Here is a 22,530-nt window from a genome sequence, read left to right as displayed (position 1 = left end):
TGGTAAATTGAAGAGATTAAAGGCAGATAAATCCCCAGGGCCAGATGGTCTGCATCCCAGTGTGCTTAAGGAAGTAGCCCAAGAAATACTGGATGCATTAGTGATAATTTTTCAAAACTCTCCAGATTCTGGACTAGTTCCTGAGGATTGGAGGGTGGCTAATGTAACCCCGCGTTTTAAAAAAAGGAGGGAGAGAGAAACCGGGGAATTATAGACCAGTTATCCTGACATCGGTGGTGGGGGAAAATGCTAGAGTCAGTTATCAAAGATGTGATAACAGCACATTTGGAAAGCGGTGAAATCATCGGACAAAGTCAGCATGGATTTGTGAAAGGAAAATCATGTCTGACGAATCTCATAGAATTTTTTGAGGATGTAACTAGTAGAGTGGATGGGGGAGAACCAGTGGATGTAGTATATTTGGATTTCAAAAGACTTTTGACAAGGTCCCACACTGGAGATTAGTGTGCAAACTTAAAGCACACGGTATTGGGGTCAAGGTATTGATGTGGATAGAGAATCGGTTGGCAGACAGGAAGCAAAGAGTGGGAATAAACGAGACCTTTTCAGAATGGCAGGCAGTGACTAGTGGGGTACCGCAAGGCTCAGTGCTGGGACCCCAGTTGTTTACAATATATATTAATGACTTAGACAAGGGAATTAAATGCAGCATCTCCAAGCTTGCGGATGATACAAAGCTGGATGGCAGTGTTGACTGTGAGGAGGATGCTAAGAGGATGCAGGGTGACTTGGATAGGTTAGGTGAGTGGGCAAATTCATGGCAGATGCAATTTAATGTGGATAAATGTGAGGTTATCCACTTTGGTGGCAAAAACAGGAAAACAGATTATTATCTGAATGGTGGCCGATTAGGAAAAGAGGAGGTGCAACGAGATCTGGGTGTCATTATACACCAGTCATTGAAAGTGGGCATTCAGGTACAGCAGGCGGTGAAAAAGGCGAATGGTATGCTGGCATTCATAGCAAGAGGATTTGGGTACAGGAGCAGGGAGGTACTACTGCAGTTGTACAAGGCCTTGGTTTGACCACACCTGGAGTATTGTGTGCAGTTTTGGTCCCCCAATCTGAGGAAAGAGATTCTTGCCATAGAGGGAGTACAAAGAAGGTTCACCAGATTGATTCCTGGGATGGCAGGACTTTCATATGAAGAAAGACTGGATGAACTAGGCTTATATTAGTTGGAATTTAGAAGATTGAGGGGGGATCTTATTGAAATGTATAAAATCCTAAAGGGATTGGACAGGCTAGATGCAGGATGATTGTTCCCGATGTTGGGGAAGTCCAGAACAAGAGGTCACAGTTTGGGGATAAAGGGGAAGCCATTTAGGACCGAGATGAGGAAAAACTTCTTCACACAGTGAGTGGTGAATCTGTGGAATTCTCTGCCACAGGAAACAGTTGAGGCCAGTTCATTGGCTATATTTAAGAGGGAGTTAGATATGGCCCTTGTGGCTATGGAGGGAAGGCTGGTACAGGGTTCTGAGTTGGATGATCAGCCATGATCATACTGAATGGTGGTGCAGACTCGACGGGGAAAGGATTGCTCCGTCCATTTCACAACAACTCTCCCCGGACACATTCTGCGCCTCATACAATAACTAAAGCCATCAATGTAGCAAACAGCGGCCAACAGCCATCACCAAACGTCATTGGCCGACACACCCTTCCAGCCGCCTGATTGGATCCCAGGAGGCGACTGGAGTCTGCTTCATTCTGATTGGCTGCTTTCGGTCTACATATGTTTTGTTTTTGATTGGTCAGAGCTCTGGGGGGCCGCGGGATGATTGGGTCGTATTAATCCCGGTGCGTTCGGTGATTGGTGGTTTGCCGACTGCCAATGGGTTATGGGCATGACCCACCTCCTTTCCTTCTTTCTTTCCGGGGCTCTGAGGTGAGTGCGGACTCGCGTCGCCGGTCGCCGTCTCCCTGGGAATAGAAATCCGGGAGGACGGCCGGCCGGCCGGCAAGCGCCTAAGCTTCGGATATGAGATTAGAGCTGGCGCCCGAGTTAAAACGGGACGCGGGCTGGGAAAGTTGGATTGCGGCATGCGATTGGCCTCAGCGCTGCTAGGCCCCGAGCCGCCTCGGGCCCTGGTATCTAACACGTGTCACCGGTTCGCCCCGAGACTCCGGCTTCCAGCCGGTCCGGCGCCCTGGACGGTTGAGGGTTGTGCACGCATTTAAATATTTTTTAGCTTCCTGTATAATCTGAAAATAGATCTAGTGCTTTCTCGGGTGTATATTCTGGGCTTCCAGCCAGGTGCAGGGAGATGGCAGAGTTGTCAATGAAACTTTGGTTTCTGTGCCCGCTGGAAGCCCGAATAGGAATGGATTGTTCTGTATAATCTGTTAATAAAATAGTACTCCACTTCAGAAAGAGGGTTAAAACTGAGAGTAGAGGGCTTCCGCTAATTGCTTTATGCCTAACAGTGATTTGTAGGTGTTTAGAAGCAAAAGGATTAAGCTATGAAGCTGAGTTGTTAGTGCTTGGCATATGCTTAACTATAGGTGTGGATGAATAAGGCGATTCAGTAGAATCGAAAAACTACGTAGACAGAGTTGGTTAGTGTTAGTTAGTTGAAGTATATCTTGCTGCACATGGTACCTTCCCATGTCTGCTGGATGGATCAAATGACCTAATTGAACTTTCCATTTGCTGATGTCTGATGTTCAACAGGTCATTGCTTAGTTAAGGATTAATTTCTTGCACCATATCTGTCAGTTATCAACATTATTTAGTCCCTGATCTCTTGTTAAAAGCAATTTACAGATGTCCCGTTTTTTCCCCTGAGAGGTTATTCTGTTTTGAAATGTATAATTGTCAACCTTGCCCTTCTAAACCCTCGCATTCTTGGTGGGCATTCCCTACCCTCTTCTGTTGATTGCCTGGATCCACCTCGTCACTTGCCAGCTCTTGTCTCATCCTTTTACCAGCTGTCTCCCCCCTTTCAGTCCAATGAAAAGTTTCAGCCTGAAATATCAACTACCTATTTTCTTCTACAGCTGTTGCTGGATCTCAGTTCCTCTAGTAGTTTATATATTTTTTGTTCCAGGGTCCATCTTTTGCGATTTTCATGTCAACGTGAACTGAATGAGTGGCTTTACTGATGGGGCACGATCAGTTAGTTAAAACACAGGAGTGAAATTAATATTGTTGATTATTTACAAATGGCATTGACTGGAAAGACTAGTTTATGGGCAAATACAAGGCTTTTGTTCAAGAAATCGGGGAGACAAATCAAGAAACAATTGGCCAGTTAATTAAAGTGATGAAATCCTTTGCTAAACAGGAAATTCAGAACAATTTAACAGGGTCAGAATTTTCAGAGATTGGTTTGTTAAAATTATATTTTGTGGCTGTAACTAACAGAGTGGATAGTAGGGTTGAGATATGAGCTTGGAGATATAAATGATACCATATGTATCAGGAATAACTGTAGATGGGTATTATAGTACACCTGCCTGGGCCTTTTGCTGCATTTTGATAGGGGAAGAAACAGCTACATGGCTTCCAGCATTAGATTCTTTAATGTGCCTTATTAAATATATCACATAAGAAGAGCTCTTGGCTTTGGAATTAGCACTGTCCCAGGAAAACAGTTGCTATAACGGTGTCGTTTTACATCTAATGCCTTCTTGATAAGTTAGATGATCTTGTTCTGGAGCTAGGTTTTTTGCTGTACAAAGATGAGTGGGAAGGTGATGGTGCAAGGAGACTGGTTTAGTGCAGGGACTCCCAGCCATCAAAGGATTCATTTGGAGGCCATAATATAAATAACATCAGATATGGTGATGACATTGTACTAATAGCTGACTCAGAAAGAAAACTTCAAAAACTACTCACTTTTGTGGCAGCAGAAAGTAATCGCAGAGGCCTCTCTAGTCACATTATTCTATCCTGATTTATGGAAGTGAATGCTGGACCATTTCCCCAGCAAAGGAAAAGAGACTAGAAGCAGCTGAATTATGGTTCTACAGGAGAATGTTAAAAATATCATGGACCACACACACATCAAATGAAGAAGTTCTCAGAAGAGCCCAAGCAGTTCGATTGCTCATACCAACAATAAGAGAAAGAGAACTCAGATTCCTAGGACACATCATGCGGAAAGATGAACTAGAAAAACTCATACTCTCTGGAAAGATTGAGGGGAGCAAACCTAGAGGAAGACCTCAGCTTATGTATGTCAAAAGCATAGCCAGGTGGCTACGCATTGAGGAAATGGAAGTCATCCAAACAACGAAGGATAGATCTGTATGGAAAACCATGGTCACCAAAGTCCGCATTGGATATGATACCTAGACAGACAGGCAGGAAGGTTGGATCTAAATTTGTACAGGACAACCTCTGAACTGTTGGAAGGGCACTGGATGTCTGGCAACATAATCTTGTTAGAGCTGCATAAATTGTAAAAGACCAAATCTGGAGGATCAGGGCTGAGGTGTAGTATTTTGGTTTCAGACATCTCAAAAACAAGATTGTTTGTCATTCTTTGGTACACAAGTGTAAAGGAGAACAGAATGATTGCCACTCCAGATTGGATGCACCGTAAAAAGAACACAAGCATATGTATAAAAATAGATTAACTAGCTTTAAACCTCATTTTGCTTTTTCTTATTGCCTTGCAGTAATATCTCGTCTTTAAACCAGTTTGTGGCAATCCTTGGAAGCACTTAAAGATGCCCAGGGAAGACAGAGCTACGTGGAAATCAAATTATTTTCTCAAAATTATTGTAAGTATAATCTTATTTCACTTTGGCAGTCCCGCTATCAGTATACACAGATTTTATTAATTCATATTTGATATGAGGCTCACTAGCCATTGTATATCTTAAATGAAAATAAAACTTTGCAAATTTGTAAGTTAGCGTGTTAACTAAGGTAAATTTGTTTGGGTCGTCAGCCCAAATATTCTGAGAAAAGATCAGTCTGTAATGTGATATTTCAACATGATGGGACAATTTACCTTAATGTGAACTATTAAGGTAAATTGCATTAAAAGTAACATTTAAATCTTTTGATGTAATGTTAATTGGTAAGTAATTGTACAATGAAAAGAACAAGATGGGTATTTAACAGTCCAGAAGAGCTCCAGTGTAATTGTCGATCAACATTAATCCTGGGGCTGAATGGGTTGTTACTTGTGTTCAATAGCTTGACAATCAGAATCGGGTTTGTTATTGTTGATATATGTCATGAATTTTTTTTTGTGGTAGCAGTATGGTGCAATACGTAAAATAGACTATAATTTACTATAAGAAATGTATCTAAAAACAGTAATATAAGAAAAGAGTAAAAATAATGAAGTGTCCATGGTTTCCTGGCTCTTCAGAAATTGGATGGCAGGGTAAGATGCCATTCTTGCATTGTGTGCCTGAAGGCTCTTGTACTGCCTCCTTGATGGTAGTAATGACAGGAGGGCCTGGGTGATGGTGAATCTTTAATGATGAGTGTCACCTTTTTAAGGCATTGCCTTTTGAAGATGTACTTAATGCCGAGGAGGTTAGTTAGGGCATATGATGAAGCTGGCTAAGATTATAACCTTCGGCAGCCTGTGTGGAGGGGCCAGTGCACAGGAACAGAAAAATCTGCAGATTGTAATCTCAGTCAGCTCCACCAAGGCATTATCCTCCCGACTATCACTCACGTGCAATGAATTAGTTTCTGTTAACTTATGGCAAAAAATAGTGAACGGATGGAATATATTCACCAGTCTTCACCTTTTCAATTAAACTCTTAATTTGGATGTGCAGCTTAAAATGGGTTTTGCTGATTAATCATCAGTAGCTTTTGATAAACGATTCAAAATGGAATTTATTTGGATTTGTAGAGGATTTAAATTACTTCTTGCTTTCTTGCTATGTACCTGATTTTCAAAATCTTCTTGAAGCCTGTTGATGTCCTCTATTCACTGCCTCCCAAGTTTTGTTCCTGTGCAGATAGTTGAAACGTGCATGCTGTTAGAATTGACCCATTAAAAACTACTGGTTATGTTCTGGTAAATCAACTTCTGTTACTTTGCCAATTTCTATCCATATCTTTACCCTTTTATTTGATGGGCTTCAACCTTGATAAGGAAATACTTACGTGATACTTTATCAAAAGCCCTGTGAATACCATCATGAATACCACATTGATGGCTCGCTCTCTTGCTTCATCAAAATGCTCCAAGTAAGATGGCCATAATTTGCTTTTAACTGACCTTAGTGGATCAACAAGAACATTAGGGAATTTTTTTTAACTGTAAATTTGAAGTGGAGAATGCCTGAAATACTAAGCATGTCAGGGCATTTCTGTGCAAAGGGAAATGTTCAGTGTTTCAGGTCAAAGATTCTTTGTCCAAAATCTGTTAAACTTCAGTTGGACTGGTGTTACCAAGATAACAAAGATGCATGCCTTCAGAAGTTTAAAGATTGCACTACAAGATGTTTAATTGTGAAAAATTTGTGTTTAGATTGCAACACATCTGCATTTGATAAGTTTTTGTTTCTTTTGATGAAATGATGCTTATGCACGTAATTAAACTGTTCCTATGTTCTCTTTAGCAATTATTGGATGATTATCCAAAATGTTTCATTGTTGGAGCAGACAACGTTGGATCCAAGCAGATGCAGCAGATCCGTATATCGCTGCGTGGCAAGGCTGTGGTGTTGATGGGCAAGAATACCATGATGCGCAAGGCTATCCGTGGCCACCTGGAGAACAACCCTGCTCTGGAGAAGTAAGGGATGATAAAGCTGTGAGGCTGTTTATCACAGTATGAATTGATGTGCATAATTACATACGTACTAATATTTCTCTTCAGGCTTCTCCCACACATTCGTGGTAACGTTGGCTTTGTGTTCACTAAGGAAGATTTGTGCGAAGTCCGTGACATGCTGCTGTCCAACAAGGTAAATTTTTTTGATCATTACTTCTGATAAATTTAAATAGGGAAGAATGAAGATAATTCCCTTATGTAAACCAACCTAGAGATTATTTGACAATAAAATCAATGGACATTCTTTGATTTTTCAGTCTGTATTTATTAATCTTTAACGCAGGCTCTTCATTGCCAATTGTGGCATCTGTACTTTCTCTGCACTGCTATTCATGAACGGGGAGAGTAATTGCTACATCTTGAACATTGGTTTAATTTAACTGGCTTGGATTTGTAGAGTTTTCCTAGTCTTTATTTTGAGATGCATTCATTTTAGTGTGTTTTATTAAAAGTGCCTTCTATTGTTATAATGTCAGATTGTATTGTTCTGCTGGCTTGCTTTGTTCCACCTGCACTGAATTACTGCAATTCCACAGGTCCCAGCTGCTGCTCGTGCTGGTGCAATTGCTCCATGTGATGTCACTGTGCCAAGTCAAAACACCGGTTTGGGACCTGAGAAGACCTCTTTTTTCCAGGCTTTGGGAATCACCACCAAGATCTCCAGAGGTACTATTGAAATTCTGGTAAGTATTCACCTAGGAAATAGCTAATTTAAGGGGGCATAATTTTATGATGGAGGGGGATGTTTTTTTTTAAAACCAGTGGTAGGTGTGTTGAACACAATGCCGTGGTTGGTGCTAGAGGCAGATGCATTAAGGACATCTAGGAAGCTCTTAGGTAGTCCTCTTTTCCTTTCATCCATGTGCCTATGGAGGAGAGGGTTAGATTGGCCTTGGAGTGGGTTGAAAGGTGGGCACAACATCGTTGGCCAAAGTGCTATAATGTGCCATGCTCTAAGAGATGTCCTACTGTATTTTAGGTGTCATAGATACTGTACACCAGCCCACCAAGTCCAAGGCAAACCCAGCACTTGCATCTATCTTAATGGTTACGCTTGCCCTACTATTATCTGGTTTTTAATTCTCATCAACTTGTTCTGGTTCTATGACTACTTTGTGCTAGGAGCGATTTACAGTAGCTAATGAATCTGCATCTGTTTGGGGTGCAGAGCACTTGGAGGAAATCTCATGTGCAAACTCCATGGCAGCATCTGAAACTCAGATCCCTGGTGCTGTGACGTGGTGTTTCTGCTGCTTGTATCACTGTTGTGTTCATTGCACAATTTAATTCCTTTGAAAATTGGCATGATTAATTTGGATTTTTCAGAAGCTATTTTGTGCTGGTTTTCTTTGAATTATAACCATGTTTTACACTAATAATAGAATATTTACAGCTGGCTGTGGACTGTATTCATTTTTTTATGGTGATACCTTGTCAAGTTGTCAAAAATAACATTTGTGAAATTGTTACTGCCTTTTATCTTCGAGATTTGAAATAATTGTGAATACTGTTAACCCTGTTTGGTATGAGGTGAAACTTTTTCCTGACTACGAATTGTCTTGCCTTAGAGCGATGTACATCTCATCAAGGAGGGCGACAAGGTGGGAGCCAGTGAAGCCACTCTGCTGAACATGTTGAACATCTCTCCCTTCTCCTACGGCTTGGTGATCAGGCAGGTTTATGATAATGGCAGTATATATGACCCTGAGGTCCTGGACATCACAGAAGAAACTCTGCAGAAGTGTTTCTTAGAGGTGAGCTGGAAGATATTGCTGGGGGTTCTAGGTATGGACTGGCCATGATGGTTTAGTTAAACAGACATATTTCATGTTTTATAAGCTGATGTTGTAAGATGCTGGTACCTCTTGAATGTTTTAGCATTCAATAGATTGAATTTGTCATCATCTATTTTTAAACCTTCAAGTGGTGATATTGGACCTTTCATACTTAAGATGGACTATGTGGTATCTTGGGTTGCAGTGGGGTTTTATTGTGGCCATCCTCAGAAATGTAAAGTTTTTAATGGTTTCCTTGTGCCTGATATTGTTAAGTCAGTTGCTGTGTGATGGAAGCCTTTTAATCACCTTGTCTTCACAGGGCGTTCGTAATGTGGCAAGTGTGTGTCTGGAAATTGGTTATCCAACTGTAGCCTCTGTACCACATTCCATCATTAATGGTTACAAAAGAGTGCTGGCCGTTGCTGTCGAGACTGATTATTCCTTCCCATTAGCTGATAAGGTAACTAACTGTACCTTCAAAGTTTAATTCCAGCTGTAAGAAGACCGATTGAATTGATACTCAAAATCATGGATTGGGAGGCACTGTAGTTATTAAATTCTGCAGATGCTGTAGCTCTCCCTTTGCAGTACTTGTTATTTTTTGTTCCACCACTGTAGTAATTGGAAGTGTCACTGCTGAAGTAAACCGTTATTGCCTATTTCCTCATTCTTACAAAGTGCTAGCCCTTCAGGTGAAGGCACTCCCAGGGTTGGATAGTGTTTCAGAGTTGAAGCCCAGGGACAATGAAGGAATGGCAATTATTTTCTCCTTTCCCTCCCCCTTTCCGTGACTTACAGGGAGCTTTGCAAATACTGTTCTTTCATACCTGCTGCTCTTGTGCCCCTAGGTAGAAGTTGTGGGTTTCAGGGGTGCTGTTAGAAAACTGTAAGTCAAATGGGAATTTAAATTAATTAAATAAATAGGGAATATTTTTTAAGTCAGTAGCGCTAATGTCTGCCAACCTTATATGGACTATGACATCAGACCTGCCAATGTTTTAACTAATTTCAGAATGGTAAGCTGTTTCAGTTGGTGTATTCCTATGAGCCTGAGTAATTACAGAACCTTAACATTTTTAACTGGTATGATTTGTGGAGAAACATTACTGCTTTTAAAAATTATGCCCAACAGATTGCAGTTGCTTATTCTGATTGATTTTTTTTTGTTGTGTAGATGAGTTTTTCACCCCCTACTTCAGTTGCCAATTCTTGTGTTTTCTTCCTCAAAAGTGTCTCTGCCTTAGAGTTGCCTTCCTCTGTGGTATTGAACTTTCAATGGCTTAATATATGTTCAATACTGAGTATAATTTCTTAGTGGTGCTAGGAAACTTGCTTAGATGTTGGTCTGCAGCTAGTATTCTGAAATCAAAATGGATTGGATTACTCTTCAATGATGTTGAAATTTTGTTCTGAACTGTAACATAACTGTTCTTGTTTTTAAAGGTAAAAGCTTTCTTGGCTGACCCATCAGCTTTTGCTGCCCCTGTTGTTGAGGCTGCTCCAATTGCTGCCAAGGAGGAAGTGAAAGAGGAGAAGAAAGAAGAGTCTGAGGAGTCTGACGATGACATGGGCTTTGGTCTGTTTGACTAAAAAAGAGCCAGCCCGTCTCAGCATGGCTGTTCAATCTACCTGACCAAAATAAAAGGAAGTATTTACAGAAACTTGTCCTTCTGGCATTTGTAGAGGAAGGGAGAGTTTAAAAGAAACGAGTAGGGGTAGTTGGCACATTTTGCACACTACGGTTCCCAAGGAGTCATTGGATTGCATGTAGTTAGACACTTGGGAAGATCCAATAATGTTGGATTTAAGCAGAGTGGCCATTGTGTGAGTGGGGCAGTTGAGACTTTGGTGAGAAGAGGCGTGCGTAATTCTTTTTTTTCATTACTGTTCCTTACTTGTTCCTCCTTTATTGTGCATGTAGAGCAGTGGGTATGCCTAGAAGGAAAGTGAAATACTCCTCTTGTGGGATGTGGGAAGGCAGGGAGTCCTCAATTATCCTTGATGACTACACCCTCAAGATGTGTATCTGGCTGCAACTTCTAACAGACCCTGTGTTGAGTTGGAGCTCGACCTGGGTGAACTCCAGATCATTTGGGAGACTAAGGAGTTGATAAGGACATGTAGAGTGGTAGTTATACCCAAGGTTGACTGACAGGAGGCAGAAATGGGGTAGGCAACCAGTGCAAAGTACCCCTGTGGTTGTTCCCTCAAAATTGGGTATATATCACTTTGCATACTGTTGGAATGACCTAGCGGGGGAAAGCCCCAGTGATCATATAGCTAGCTGTAGTGATAGGGGATTCAGTGGTTAGGGGAACAGAAAGGTTCTGTGGATGAGAATGAGAATCTAGTATTCCTTGTTGCCTCCTGGGTGCCAGGATCAGGGACATCTTTGAATGTGTCCACAGTATTCTTAAATGGATGGAGAGTAGCCAGAGATTGTGGTCCACGATGTGGGTGATGAGGTCCTGAAAAGTGAGTTCAGGGAGTTAGGTGACTTAAACTGGAGTTGCAGTGGATTGGAAACCAGAGCACTAGGACAGCTGGTGAAGAGGTTGTGAGGGCATGTCAAGGCTAAATACAAAGTCAGGAATGGAAACGTGCATGGTAGGCTTGTATTTTCTCCAGGAGCATTAAATTTGAAGAGTTAGAGTAAGTATGCATCCAGAGTTTACATTTGTCTCAAAAGACCCATTGCTTTTACCAAAGAGTACACCCTCTTGGGAGCTCTAATAAAGGGGGTTCATACATTGCTTTGAGTTGGTGAAATAAACTCTTGCTGTCTGGGATTTCAAGGTTTGGTACAGTGGGCTATGATTAAAAAGGAAGGGATTACCATCCCTGCAGTTTCTTAAAGGCAACTGGTTATGTGATTGAAGGATATAAAGATAGGGGTACACTCAGAGAATAGGAGCTCCTCTATACAATGGAGCCACATTGGAGGGTTTGTTGTGAGTTTGGCAGGAAATAATTTATTTTGAGAGTTGAATGAACTACAGTGAACGGAAATGCTGTAACCTCACTGGGCTCATAGGCAACCTTGATAGCCGGCTCTGCTAACAGCCACGCAACTCAACTCAACAGTAATATTGTACACTACATAAAATTATAAAGTAAGTATATTAACAGATTTCAGCTTTATCAAACAGTTAATAGGAAAAAGAAAATAAAAGGGCCTACTACAGTTAACCAGTCCAATGTGCACAAGACCTTTGGAGCTCGTACGGAGTCGTCTTTTGCTCTCACACTTGACCCACAATCTGCAATCTGCAAGTACACATCACTTTCCAAACTTCACTCTCAGTCCAACTTGAACAAACTGGCTTGCTCTCAGGGGTACCGGTCCATTTTGGGGCGATTCATCTGCACAAAGCACTGTGCTACGGGGCTCTCCTTCCAATGGCATTCTGCGGCATCTTCCCTTCTGGAATGTCAAAAGCCCCTGGACCAGACCACTGTACAGAAAACTTAACCACTATCCTGATTGGCTGACTCACATTTCTAAGTTGGACAACATGTCCTTAACAGAAGCCGAACCACACTTCACAGCATGGCACATTGCTTTTACAGAAAACTGTCAATATAAACCACTTTACAGCAAAGCAGTAGAAATCTTAACCCCATCATACTAATTTGGAGAAGACAGTAAATAAAGATTATATCTGGACATGGGGCCTGAGGATTTTTGACAATTCTTGGTTTACAACAGTGCTTCCAACAGCTATGTGTAAGTGGATTACCAGTGAAACAAAATCAGCTGATCACAACCTATAATTGTTATTTTAGCATGTGTACAGTATAATGAATTCAGTACTATTCAGGGTTTTCCTTGTACCAACAATGCATTCAAAATAAATGTTTGATGCAGGTATAATATTTTCATTACATTGCAACAGGCATCTGAGGAATAGATTTCCTAATCTTGAGAAGAGTGCTGAAGATCACATTTTAGTTCATTGTATATGAAATGAAGATCAGAATGCGGCTGGAATGTACATCAGCAGGGACGGATATGGGCATTGCCAGAGCATCTTGTATTACAATTGCAATGTGGTGGATTTCAAACAACGGGCTTCACGCTGGAGGGATCACACTTGGATCAGGTGCTGGGTGCTGGCTGGGGAACTCGACTGACTCATTCCTTATTCCATTAACATTTCCTTGATAACATTGAAAAAAGCAACATACATAAAAAAAGTGCTGGTGAACGCAGCAAGCCAGGCAGCATCTATAGGAAGAGGTACAGTTGACGTTTCGGGCCAAGACCCTTTGTCATTCGGAAAGCAGAGGGGATGAGCGAAATGTTGATCTAATTGTACCTTGAATTGATCTCGTAGAATGATTCTCCCCAACTGTAGATTGGCATAAAGAAAAGTGATGGATAGAAAACAATGATAATGAATACTGTATGTAGAACACATGCGTAAATGTTTTAAAAAGTATTCAGGACTAATAAGAAGTGGGGGCACTTGTCTTAATAAATTATATGTCGACATAGCAGTAGTGCTTTATACACATAATGGCCATTGTGACCACTTGTGACTGGCAATAATTGGATCAAGTTACCTGTACCATGCCATACAGTTCTATGTCCTATGTTTGTTCAGTGAGCAATTAAGAGACAAGTGTCTCAAATTGGAAGTGAATTTAAAAAGTAGAAAGCTTGGAACTGCTATTAAGGCCAAATTGGCAGGAAAGATATCAATAAGGTTGAAAGAATACAGAGGAAATTTGGAAGGATGTTAATAGGACTTTAGGGCCTGAGTTATCAGGAAAAGTTGAATAGGGTAGGACTTTATTCTGCAGAGTGTAGGAGAAACACTTGAAAGGTTATGTAAGTACTGTATACAAAATGATGAGGCGCATAGATATATGTAGGCTTTTCCCTCTCAGGTTGGGTGAGACTAGAATTGGAGTTTATAGGTTAGGATGAAAAGTGAAATACTTAAAGGGGAATCTGAGGTGAAGCTTTTTCACTAGGAGGGTGTTGTGAGTGTGGAATGAACTGCCAGAAGAAGTTCCAAAACACAAAATAATCTGCAGATGCTGTGATCCTTCCCCATCTTTCATTCTTCAGTCCTGATGAAGGGTTCCAGCCCGAAACGTCGACTCATGGTTTCTAACTGATGCTGCCCGACCTGTCGAGTTCATCCAGTGTACTGATAATGTTGCAGAAGTTCCATCCTCTCCCTCACACATACACTGTGCACTCACAACAGGCTGTTTTCTTCGGCCTCCAGTCTCCAGAGGGCTTAATGATTCACAGACATCGGGCCTTTGAGTTTCCCCGTGGACTTGCAGAGAATCGCAGACTCGGGGCTCCGACCATTGGCTCTCAACTTCTGGACTTTCAATCGATATTTGATATTTGATCTGAACTTCCAATGACCTTCAGTAGTGATCCAGGACTCATCAATGATAATGAATGAGGATGGGATCTCCAGGCCTCAGGTTATTAATCTGGAAAGAGTGAAACAGAAACCTACAGCATATTACAGGCCCTTCGGCCCACAATATCTTGCCTACTCTAGAAACTGCCTAGAATTTTCCTACTGCATAGCCCTCTATTTTTCTAGGCTTAGTGACCTATTTTGCTCCTTGTGTCCTTGCATTCTGATAGCAAATTACACGACATTGATAAATACAAGAGTGTATTTGGTCATCACACTTGACTTAAAACCAGAGGTGAAGTATGAAATTGTGGATGAAGTTTTTGAGTGGGCCAACCCTCAGAAAAGACTAGAACATATAACCTAGAAACATCTACAGCACATTACAGGCTCTTCGGCCCACAGTGTTGTGCTGACTATGTAACCTCCTCTAGAAACTGCCTGGAATTTTCCCTAGGCATAACCCTCTATTTTTCTAAGCTCCATGTACCTAAGAGTTTCTTGAAAGACCCTATTGTATCCGCCTCTACCACCTTTGCTGGCAATGCATTCCACACACCCACCACTCTCTGTGTGAAAAACTTACCTCTGACGTTCCCCCTTGTACCTATTTCCAGGCACCTTAAAACTGTGCCCCCTCATGTTAGCCATTTCACCCTGAGAAAAAGCCACTGGCAAGATCAATGCCCCTCATCAGCTTGTACATAAAACTTGGATGTGTATTGAGAGTAAGTAAATAGGCTTCATCAGCCTGACTGTTGAATTCCGTCAGCAGTTTGTTTTTTCTGCTCTAGAGCCGAGCCTGTGCTGTCTCTTGTGTGTCCAACTTGTTCAGCTGCATTGTCAGAGGAAGCCCACCTGGAAGTTGGACAATACCAAATCCACTTTCTCGGTATTTTTAGCCCACCCACCCACAAGAGCAGCTCCCTCTTGGGGATCCAAAGTTAATGAATTCTCACTTTCTGCCTTCATTTTTGTTCTTTAAGCAAGAACAGCACGGAGTACTGAGTAGTTGTCCTTGTATGTGGGATGTGCACAAATGGGTTTGACCTGAAGACATGAGACATGGGTGGCTGGGTAGCCTTCAACCAGACACCAGTCCAATTTCTGGCTACAGCTTCAATAAATAACTTCATTAACAATAACATTTTCTGATTTTTTGAAATTCCGTTAGGCTTGGCTTGGCTGTGTTCTTGAGAGAATGGAATCTGCTATCTTGTTCAATCTGTGCAGCGTGTAATTCCTGTCCCTACTGGCCTCTGAAATAGCTGATATGGAAACACAGCAGCTAGTGTAATGTTTTACAGTGCCAACGATCACGGTTCAATTCCTGCTGCTGTCTGTTAGGAGTTTTACACTCCTCATAACCATGCAGATTTCCTCCAAGTGCTCTGGTTTCCTCCCATATTCCGAAGATGCGCAGGTTGGGGTTAGTAATTTGTGGGCATGTTATGTTGGTGAAGAAGGTATTGCGATACTTGTGGGCTGTCCCCAACACACCCTCTGACTATATAGTTGACACAAATGATGCACTTCACTGTATGTTTCAGTATGTTGATGTATATGTGACAAATAAAGCTAATCTATTCAAATCCCAAACCATTCCATTATCAGCCAGCTTTTCAGACTTCTGTTAAATATGAGTGGGAAAATGTGTTCTTGTCAGCAATACGTCCACCCTATATGTGAATTTGTTTCTTTGGGAAGCCAATATTTTCAGGACTTTGCCACGTCCCCTCTTCCTCCTGAAGTTGAATACTTCACCCAAGGTCATGAAAGAGGAAACTGTCTAAGAACTGCACTAAGAATTTGCCTGGTGCTGTTCAAATTAGCAGCATCCCCAAACAATATGTCATCAGAAGAGAAGCTGAGCAAACTTGCTGACAAGTGCCAGAGGCTGAATATCCAAAGCGACAGTGTGAATCTCTGGAGTACTGGCAAAGACAACCTTGAGAAGGCAGTGTTCCTTTCTGTCAACCTGTGAAAGTCTCACGTCAAAGCCACTGTGAACAGCAAGGGGTACTAAATAATGCTTTCAAAGGTCTCAAGGCTGTCTTTGCCGGTACTCCAAGGATTCACACTGTTGCTGGGGTATTCTGTTCATGTTCACATATCTATCTAGAAGCCTCTTAATCACCATTATCCTATGTGATTCCACGTTCATTGGATAAAATTAGAGTTGATATCTTCATGTCCATGGTGATCATATCTCTGATTGAAGTGAAGCTGTAAAATGCATTACAGTACATTACTAATGAAACAAAGAGCAATTCAGACTTGAATTAATCAAAGTTCAAAGTAAAATGTATTATCAGAGTACATACGTGTCACCACATGCAACCCTGAGATTCTTTTTCGTGTGGGTAGACTTAGCAAATCTATAGAACAGTAGCTGTAAACAGGAACAATGAACAGCAAACTGCGCAAATGCAGATATAAATAGATAGCAATAAATAACGAGAGCATGAAATAACAAGGTAAAGAGTCCTCTAAGTGAGACTATCTGTTGTGAGAACACCAGAAATAGAATGCGTATAGTTATCCGTTTTTGTTCAAGAGCCTGATGGTTGAGGGGTAGTAACTGTTCTTGGACCTGGTGGTGCGAGTCCTGAGGCACCTGTGCCTTCTACCTGATGGCAGCAGTGAGAAAAGAGCATGGCCTGGGTGGTCAGGATCTTTGATAGTGGATGCTGCTTTTCTATGGCGACGTTTCATGTAGATGTGCTCAATGGTTGGGAGGGTTTTACCTGAGATATACTGGCTGAATCTATTACCTTTTGTAGTATTTTTCCTCTCAAAGGCATTGGTGCTTCCATACCAGGCAACACACTTTTCACCACACATCTGTACAAGTTTGCCAAGGTTCTTGATGGCATGCTGAGGCAGCATTGTGCTTTCTTTACAATTATATTTATATGATGGGTCCAGGACAGGTCCTCTGAGATAGTGACACTCAGAAATTTAAAGTTACTGACCCTCTTTACCTCCGATCCTCTGATGAGTACTGGCTCATGAACCTCTGGTTTCCCTCTCCTGAAATCTACAATCAAAGATTCATTTGTTACTAAAGCATTTATCCATAAACAACTCTGACATTTTTCTTCGCCAGATAACCACCAAAGAAAGAAAGAACGTGAAAGTCATTCAGAGAGAAACATCAAACCCAACCCTCTCCCAGTACAAAAGAAAAATGGCTTCCTGATCATCACCCCCTCCTCCCCAAAGCCCTGCTCCCCCGTACAGAACGGAACAGGAAACTCAACCCCCAAAAAACAACCCCACCCCAGTACAAAGAGCTAACAGAACATCAGTCCCCAAAACCCTCCCCTTGCACAACGAAATGGAAAAGGGACGGGCAATAAAAAAACAAAGAATATAAAAACCATCAGTCAGAAAAAGTCCTTGGTCCATAAATGCAATAGTCCAATCCATAAACACAGAACCACAATACCATCCTCCGATATCACCGACACTCATCGAAAGAGAGGGATACCACACGAGGAGAGAGGCATACCTGCCTGCCAGAGTGAGCAACTCAGCGATAAGCCTCTCATAGATTCCTTCTCCAGCAGCAACCAAAAGGAAGGCAGTCGGCACTGATCTCTCACTCGCCTTCTGCATTCACCCAGATGTCTCAATCTTCCTCAATGCTTTAATCGACGATTAATGGTTGTTTTAACCGGTGAAATAAAGTGAAACACACACTCGCTTCTCCGAATCGCAGGCTCTAACAGTCCCAGAAATACATTTAAGGTGAAAAACAGAGATGAGAGAAGCAAATAAGACATTTTCCTGAGCTATCTGGAAGATGTTGACTGAGGGAGTATTGTATGCTGGCACCATCTTGACTGGAATCAGTTCTTTGGTCTTATTGAAAGGCTGTTGTTATTACTCAACTCGGCCAAATTTTCAATCTCCCTCCTGTATGCTGATTCATCACCACCTTTGATACAGCCCACAACAGTGGTGTCATGATGGTGGAGCTGTATTTAATTACACATCTAGCTGTAAATTAATGTGCTTTTGTTTGAAATTTAGGCCTATTTTATGGGGAAAAGCTAAACAAAAGTAATGAGCTTTCCTAAAATGATAGTTCTCAGAAGACTGAAGCACTTATACACCGCACGCTGTCGGAGCAGTGCTGCCAGGATAATCAAGGACACGACCCACCCAGCCAACACACTTTTCGTCCCTCTTCCCTCCGGGAGAAGGTTCAAGAGCTTGAAGACTCGTATGGCCAGATTTGGGAAACGCTTCTTTCCAACTGTGATAAGACTGCTGAACGGATCCTGACCCGGATCTGGGCCGTACCCATCAAATATCCGGACCTGCCTCTCGGTTTTTTTGCACTACCTTACTTTCCCTTTTCTATTTTCTATTTATGATTTATAATTTAAATTTTTAATATTTACTATCAATTTGTACTCCAGGGAGCGGGAAGCGCAGAATCAAATATCGCTGTGATGATTGTACGTTCTAGTATCAATTGTTTGGCGACAATAAAGTATAAAGTATATTATATACCAATGTGACTTATACACAGAGTTCAAAGTAAAAAAAATGTATATCTAGGTTCACCCTGTGCAATTTATGCACCACAAATTAGTCTCCCTTCAGTCCTCTGTGTCCCAGAGAAAACAATCTCATCTCAGAGAGTCTTTCTCCATAAATGTCCAAAGCAAGAAACTGCAGAGTTGTGGACACAGCTCAGTATATCATGAAAAACAGCCCTTCCTTCTATTTTCATCTCTCCCCTTAGTTACCTTTCGTAATCCTCCTCGCACAAAACCATCTTGTATTCCTGATCAGGCTTTGACTATCAAAGTGATGGTAGATCTTGTCTCTCAGTTCCTACAACTGAAGCCAGGCTCACTGGCTTGTAGTTCCTTTCTTGTGCTAACTTTTTTGAACAATGCAAAAACATTAAGTACCCTGGAATTTCACTAGTGGCTAACAACTTTATGAGGGCTTGGTGTGTTGCCTCCAGGGTGCTAGCATCCAGGATGTATTGGAGCGGCTGCAGGATATTCTCAAGAGGGAAGGTGAACAGCCAGAGGTCATGGTGTATATTGGCACCAAAGACATGGGCAGAAAAGGGGAAGAGGTCCTACACAGCGAGAATATAGAGCTATGAAAGAGGCTGAAGAGAAGGACGTCGAAGGTAGGAATCTCCGGATTGCTCCTGGTATCATGGGCAGGTAGGAATGGGGGATGGCACTGCTGAATGAGTGGCTGAGGAGATGGGGCAGGGGGCAGGTTTCAAATTCTTGGATCATTGGAACCTTTTCTGGGGGAGGGGTGACCTGTACAAGAGGGACGGGTTGCGCCCAAACTGGAGGGGAACCGATATCCTGGCCGGGAGGTTTGCTAATGCTACTCAGGAAGATTTAAACTAGTTTTACAGGGGCAGGAAGCCAGAGCCCCAGGTCAGTAAGTGAAGGATTGGACAGGAAGGCAGATGTCAGGGAGAGTATTGAAAGGGAAATTTGAAATAACAGGTATGATGGGTCAGATAGATTGAAGCGTGTGTATTTTAATGCTAGGAGTATTATGGGTGAAGGCGATGAACTGAGAACATGGATCAGTACATGGAACTATGATGTTGTGGCCATTACAGAAACTTGGTTGAGGGAGGGGCAGGACTGGGTGATTAATGTACCGGGTTTTCAAACTTTTAGAAAAGATAGAGAAGGAGGTGAAGGGTGGGGCAGGCTCGGAGGGGGTGGGGTAGTTGTAATACTAGTCAGGGACAATATCACAGCTGCACTCGGAAGACATGATGATGGTTCAGACTCTGAGTCCATCTGGGTGGAATTCAGGAATAGGAAGGGTGCAATGACACTGACGGGATTGTACTACAGACCCCCCCAATAACCACTGGGATATTGAGGCACAGATGCGTAAAGAGATTAAAGAAATGCATAACATTGGTAGGATGGTTGTCATGGAGGGATTTCAACTTCTCTAATATAAACCGGGGGCTTCTTTGTGCAAGGGTTTCGATAGGGCAGAATTTGTTAAGTGTATCCAGGAGGGTTTCTTAAATCAGTATGCACATGGTCCAATGGGAGGAGAGGCTGTACTGGACCTTGTCTTGGGTAATGAGCCTGCAGGTGTCTGACCTTTCAGTGAGTGAGCAGTTCATGAACAACGACCACAACTCCTTAACTTTCAGGATAACTATAGATAAGGATAGGTATGGTCCTTGTGGAAGAGTCTTAAATTAGAGTAGGGAAAATTACGAGGGCTTTAGGCAGGAGTTAAGAAGAGTTAATTGGGAACACCTTTTTTTCTGGCAAGTCCGTATCAGATATGTGGAGGGTGTTTAAAGATCAATTCCACAGAGTACAGGAAAGGTATATTCCTGTTAGGAAGGGCAGGATGGAAAGATAACAGAGCATCGGACTAATGCATTTAGGCAAGAAGAAAAGGGAAAAGTATGTAAAGCTTCAGACGTCTGGATCGAACAGAGCACATGAGAATTCTAAAGAAGCAGAAAAGAAGTAAAGAAAGGAGTTAGGAAAACCAGGAGGGGCCACGAAAAGCCCTTGGCAAGTAGGATCAAGGTGAATTACATAGCATTTCATACATACACAAAGAGCAAGAGGATAACTAGGGAGAGGGCGGGACTACTCTAGGATAAAGATGGGAACATTTGCTTGGATGTGGAGACTGTGAGGGAGGTACTTAATGAATATTATTGGATCTCTGTTTATTTTCTGCTCTTTAGGGGCTTTCTGGGAGTCAGGAATGATGAGTAGTCTTAATTCTGAGATTTCCCTTTATTTTAAAGTACAAACATATATGTAGAACTGGGAAACGATGCTGAGGGTTAAATGGATGCAAAGACAGAAGGAATAAAGAGGTAAGGAAAATTCCTTAGATAGGAATTAACTGGCTAATAAGCTACACAATTAAAACAGTTACATCACATGGGTAACGTACTGATGCTCAGTCAATTGAAATTGAGAACAGTGATAAATGTTAGTTTAACTGCTATACCATTCTGCCAGTGAGTGGGCATGGACCACCACGTACCGTGAAAAATACATGAGCTTGTTTAAAAACTACAAATCTCATAAAAAATATTATTAAATAAACTGATTTCCAACAGTATTTGCCAAGGAAAGAGATATGAAGCACCAGGAGATCAGTGCTGAGTGTATACATATCTTAGAGTGTTTCGAGGTCAAGGAGGAGGAAATGTTGGATCTCCTAATGAGTGTTAGGGTGGGTCTGATGGGATTTTTCCCAGGTTAGAGATGAGATTGCGAGGCCTTAGCCAGTATCTTTCTTCCTCTCTAGGCATAGGCGAGGTCCCGGAAGACTGGTGAGTTTCTAATGTTGCACTCCTATTTAAGAAGGAAACATGGGAAAATCCTGGAAAGGTGAGTTTCACGTCAGTTGTGGGAAGTTGCTGGGGAAAGTTCCCAAGGATAGGATATATGATCATTTGGAATCCATGGCCTAACTAGGGAGAGCCAGCATGACCTTGTGCGGGGCAAGTAATGTCGTATCAACTAGAATGAATTTTTTGACAAGATGATGAGAGAAAATGATGAAGGTAGGTCAGTGAATGTTGTCCACATGGATTTCAGTAAGGCGTTTGACAAAGTCCCTCATGGGAGGCTAACCCAGGAGGCTAAAATGCACGGGGTCTGCGGTGAATTGGCAGCTTGGATTCAGATCTGGCTTGCACATAGAAGACAGAGGTAGGGGCAAATACTTTAGAAGCTTTTAAGAAATGCTTAGATGGGCACATGAATGCGAGGAAGATGGAGGGATATGGATATTGTGTAGGTACAAGGGATTAGTCTTTGATTTGTTGGTGCTGGTTTGACACAACATTGTGGGCTGATTCTGAGCTGCATTGTTCTATGTTCTACTAACAAACGGGTGGCCACTGAGGGTATGTCAGTGTTAATAAACCTGATTCTTATTCTGATTTTGTAGCATTTTAACATTTATATTTTACAGCAGATCCAGATACGAGGCAGCAGAAGTGCTTTACCTCTTCCACCTATACCCTCCCAGCTTCTTATTTCATCACTCCTCCCCCACTTTCCCCCTCACCTGGTGTCACCTATCACTTGCCAGCTTGTAGTCCCACCCCTCCCCACTTTCCCTCTCACCTGGTCTCACCTATCACTTGCCAGCTCGTAGTCCAACCCCTCCCACACCTTCTTGCTTTGACTCCTGCGTCCTTCCTTTCCAGACCTGATGAGGAATTCCAGCCCAAAATGTGAACTGTTTATTCCCCTCCGTAGATGCTTCCTGACCTGTTGGATTTACCAGCATTGTGTGCGTGTTGCTCAAAATTTCCAGCGCCTTGTGTTTATGCCATTGAACCCTGGGATGTACTGTAACGTCCCGATCTGAGGGTTAATGTCCTTTAAGGCTATCAGAGGTGAGGGCATATTAAACCTGGTTTATACCAACATCCCTGGTACATACAAAACCGCTCCCCACCTCCACCCTGGATACTGTGACCACTTACCTGTGATGCTAATTCCTGCATGCTGACCAATGATTAAACGAGCCAAACCTGTTGAAAGAGAGATAACGACCTGGCCAGAAGGA

The 22,530-nt window shown here is 42.1% G+C and overlaps 1 protein-coding gene across 1 annotated transcript; it reads left to right on the top strand.

Annotated features, from left to right (window-relative positions):
• The first annotated feature begins 4,622 nt into the window (after nucleotides 1–4,622).
• rplp0 (ribosomal protein, large, P0) lies at nucleotides 4,623–10,221 on the top strand. Its single transcript, XM_072247467.1, has 7 exons — nucleotides 4,623–4,755; nucleotides 6,568–6,743; nucleotides 6,828–6,915; nucleotides 7,319–7,465; nucleotides 8,351–8,536; nucleotides 8,880–9,020; nucleotides 10,004–10,221. Exons 1-7 carry the CDS (start codon nucleotides 4,702–4,704, stop codon nucleotides 10,148–10,150), a joined length of 939 nt encoding a protein of 312 aa, XP_072103568.1. The 5' UTR covers nucleotides 4,623–4,701; the 3' UTR covers nucleotides 10,151–10,221.
• Nucleotides 10,222–22,530: the final 12,309 nt, after the last annotated feature.

Source organism: Mobula birostris, chromosome 31 (genome assembly GCF_030028105.1).
Source record: "Mobula birostris isolate sMobBir1 chromosome 31, sMobBir1.hap1, whole genome shotgun sequence".
Lineage (NCBI taxonomy): Eukaryota > Metazoa > Chordata > Chondrichthyes > Myliobatiformes > Myliobatidae > Mobula > Mobula birostris.
This window is presented reverse-complemented; position numbering and strand designations above follow the sequence as displayed.